At 37.7% G+C, this 3,268-nt stretch overlaps 1 protein-coding gene across 1 annotated transcript in view; it reads right to left on the reverse strand.

The window, feature by feature from the left end:
- arpc1a (actin related protein 2/3 complex, subunit 1A) overlaps window positions 1-3,113 on the reverse strand; it is a 12,413-nt gene extending 9,300 nt beyond the window's left edge. The window contains exons 1-4 of the mRNA XM_015048360.1: window positions 2,735-3,113; window positions 1,995-2,088; window positions 1,607-1,711; window positions 192-414 (exon numbers count right to left, since the gene is read on the reverse strand). Of these exons, the coding sequence (XP_014903846.1) occupies window positions 192-414; window positions 1,607-1,711; window positions 1,995-2,058 (392 nt within the window). The 5' untranslated portion in view covers window positions 2,059-2,088; window positions 2,735-3,113. The remainder of the gene's footprint in view (window positions 1-191; window positions 415-1,606; window positions 1,712-1,994; window positions 2,089-2,734) is intronic.
- Window positions 3,114-3,268: the final 155 nt, after the last annotated feature.

Here is a 3,268-nt window from a genome sequence, read left to right on the forward strand (position 1 = left end):
TGAAGAAAGAAGGAAGCATTTTCTAGAAACAAACATGCTCCTTTTTTTTTTTTTTTTAATATCCAGACATGAAAAAAACAATCAAATTCCATATTTTCTAGATTGCGTAAGCATGGTAGGCAAGTTTATCCATATGTTAAGAAACACATTTGGAAAATGTGGAAGGTGCTGCACTGCTACTTCAATCTCACCAGTCATTCTCAGACTCAAAGTAGCAGACAGAGATGAGTCGAGCTCCACTGCCGACTGCAAACTTGTTCTCCAGCGGAGACCACTTGACGAAGGTGGCCGCCCGGTTGATCCTGAGGATGACCAGCGTGGGTTTCCAAACTCCTTCCTTCTGAGACCACACATAGGCATTTCGGTCTGCTCCACATGTCACTATACGGTCACTTTTGGGAGCCCAATCAATACCTAAAGAATAACCAATCAATGAAAAATGTAAAAAAAGAAAACAAATTAACTTTCAAACTGCTGGTATTGGAAAAGGATAATATGTAAATTAAAAAAAGATTGGTAATGTATTTAAGAATACATTATGACTGTAAATATAACCAAAGCCATGTGCACTCAATATGTAGCATGCATAGTTCATTTTGTTTATTTGCATCTTCCAGAATGTATCCATGACTATTAAGGATGAATTTGAGAAATTGTCTAAAAATCAACAAATCAGAGCAATCTATTCAGAATTTACTAAAACTTGAACATTACTTGCGTGCACCAATAAATTGGCGAGCTGATAAATCTGCTCTGGTTTTCTTAATTTTGGGAGCTGGGTGATCAGCCGATATGTACATGTGAAGCCAATCTTATCCACTGATCTTATTGACCTCATCAAAGGTCTAAAATTCAGCCACTGTCCTTTTTAGTCTGCTGTGAGAGAGTCTGACTGACAGACCCGCCCACCAGGTCATGTCAGCACATTCGGTGTGAACCACTGTCAACAACTCCGCGACTTTCTTGCTTCATTATATCCATATATTCAGACAAAAAAAAAATGGTATGAGCCAAAATCAGAATTGACAGGTCAGGGATTTTTAAAGATCGGTGCAATCAGTGGAACCCTAATGTTACTGTTGAAAACAGCACAAAGTCAATTGTAAAGATTAACTCTGGACTGTCAACAAGGTGTTCAATCACCCTCCAAATGTGCTTATGTATCAAATAAGAAATGATAAAAACAACAATTAAAAACATAATAGTTGATGTGTTATATTAGTTTAGCAGCCAAGGGAAAAACTGGCTGTTTTTCTCTTATATAAAAACAATTCCTTGATTTTCTAATTTCACATGACCAACAATATCATCTCATATGATATGAGATGATAGGAAAAACTTTGATTTTCCTATCATCTACTTCAAGAAATTTAATTTTTTAAATTTAATTTAATTTTTTATTAAGAAAATCAACAAGGAAAAACTCTAAAAAGCCATTAAATAAAAAAACAAAAACAAAAAAAACAAAACAAATCTAGACACTGAAAGTAAAATTTTATATCTCCCTTAATGCATTGATGCCTTGAATATATTCAGAAAGGAATCAAATATAAGTCAAAAATATCTAGCAAACTAAATACAAGTTAAAGTGTGTAAAATAACCTACCTGTAATATGTCCATTGTGCTCCTTCAGTTCATGGGTCTTCAACCACTGGTTGCCACTTTTCTTGTAGATATGAACTTCGTGGTTATTTGGACTGATAGCAATTTCTGAAAAAGAAAAAAAAAATCTAATCAAATGAGAACAAAAACCAAGCAGGTTACCTTGATGAAAATATAGAAACCCAACCAGTTAGACCAGATTCCGTTGACTACTGAAGACTGAAACCAAGCTTGTCCTAACATCTATTGTTTACCTGCGGTTACTCATTCACGCATGAACAGCTTTTATGATGTGGAATTTGATACACAACCTAAGACAGGTGTTGGAACTAACCAAGAGTGCTTAGTTGGTAGTTGCTATTTTAAAATTCAATTATATTTTCAGCCTTACGTGTCCTGTCGCGATTCCACGCGTGGCAGGTGATGGGTTCCAACAGAAACTGATGAAGTGACATCTTGTCTGGGTGTGGTCCTTAAGTGCAACTCTGCAGTCACAAAGCAAAAACTTAGTTAGCAACTAGCGACAACAATTTCCAAGCAAACAGTTGCCCTGAACTTTGCTTTCTGGCAGCACAACTCATATAAAGCTGTTATAAAATTATCTGTGACTTACTTTGATTATACTTACTAGCACTTAGCTTGAATTCATTGGCTAAACATAACTTGGGGCAGTGGAAGGACTGAACTTATTAATGGCCTCTTAAAAAACGCAGAATAACTTTAGCATTCAACATTTCCCTATTATGAGGGAGATATATATATATATATATATATATATATATATATATATATATATATATATAAAGGGCTAAAAGGGTGTTAGACCAAATACATTTAAACACCAGAAGCCCTGAACCCGGTTAGCTAGCCACGGCAGGGTTCGCTGGTTCTGTCCAACGAAATGCCACTAACGTTACAGGCATTTTACTATAAGCTTAGCTCAAAATTTATTTGTTCTATAAAACCTCGCTGGGCTGTCGAGGCTTGTTTAGGTTTAGGCTTGTTCCAGTTTGCTCTCTTGAACACGTTTACTTTAGGCCTACCTTCTATGTGTTTTCAAGCACCGGTGTTTCCTTAAAGCGAGCCGCCTCGCTACAACATCACATCTCGCAAGCGCGGAGGCTAACTTACCTCGTCGGTCCGGTTCTGCCTGAGTGTGCAGTCTCGATAGCCAGTGAGCTAAGTCACACAAGCTAAGGGGTAAAGGAACTAGGTTAACTCAGGAGTGGACTTGAATTCGCGGACTCTGGGCAGTCGACACGAATTCGTCCAGGAATGTTGAGGGAATGTCAAGAAGGTACGACTGGGAGCATCCGGTGGCTAACTCAGCAGCAAAACCCCTGGATACCTGGCTGACAGCTAGCTTAGCATCGTCACGCTAATGGTTACATTCAAAGTGAACAAACCCGTTTACGACGAACGTCTTTACAACACCGAGTACAGCCAACACGAAAGAGCTCCTCTTGTGGCTCGACTGGAAACATGCAAAGCGACTTTTGAGGTCACCCTACATCTGAGGGCAATTTTCCTTGTATATTTTCCCAAGGAAGTATCATATACTTCAACATATTTTTGATCTAGTAAAAGTAAAAATGTTATGGTGGAGTTTGAGGAAAAAGAGCTGCCAATGAATATAAAAATAGGATATATAAGCTTCCAAGTTAG

Source organism: Poecilia latipinna, unplaced genomic scaffold (assembly GCF_001443285.1).
Source record: "Poecilia latipinna isolate Pla-1442-1.1 unplaced genomic scaffold, P_latipinna-1.0 Scaffold877, whole genome shotgun sequence".
In the NCBI taxonomy this organism is placed as follows: domain Eukaryota; kingdom Metazoa; phylum Chordata; class Actinopteri; order Cyprinodontiformes; family Poeciliidae; genus Poecilia; species Poecilia latipinna.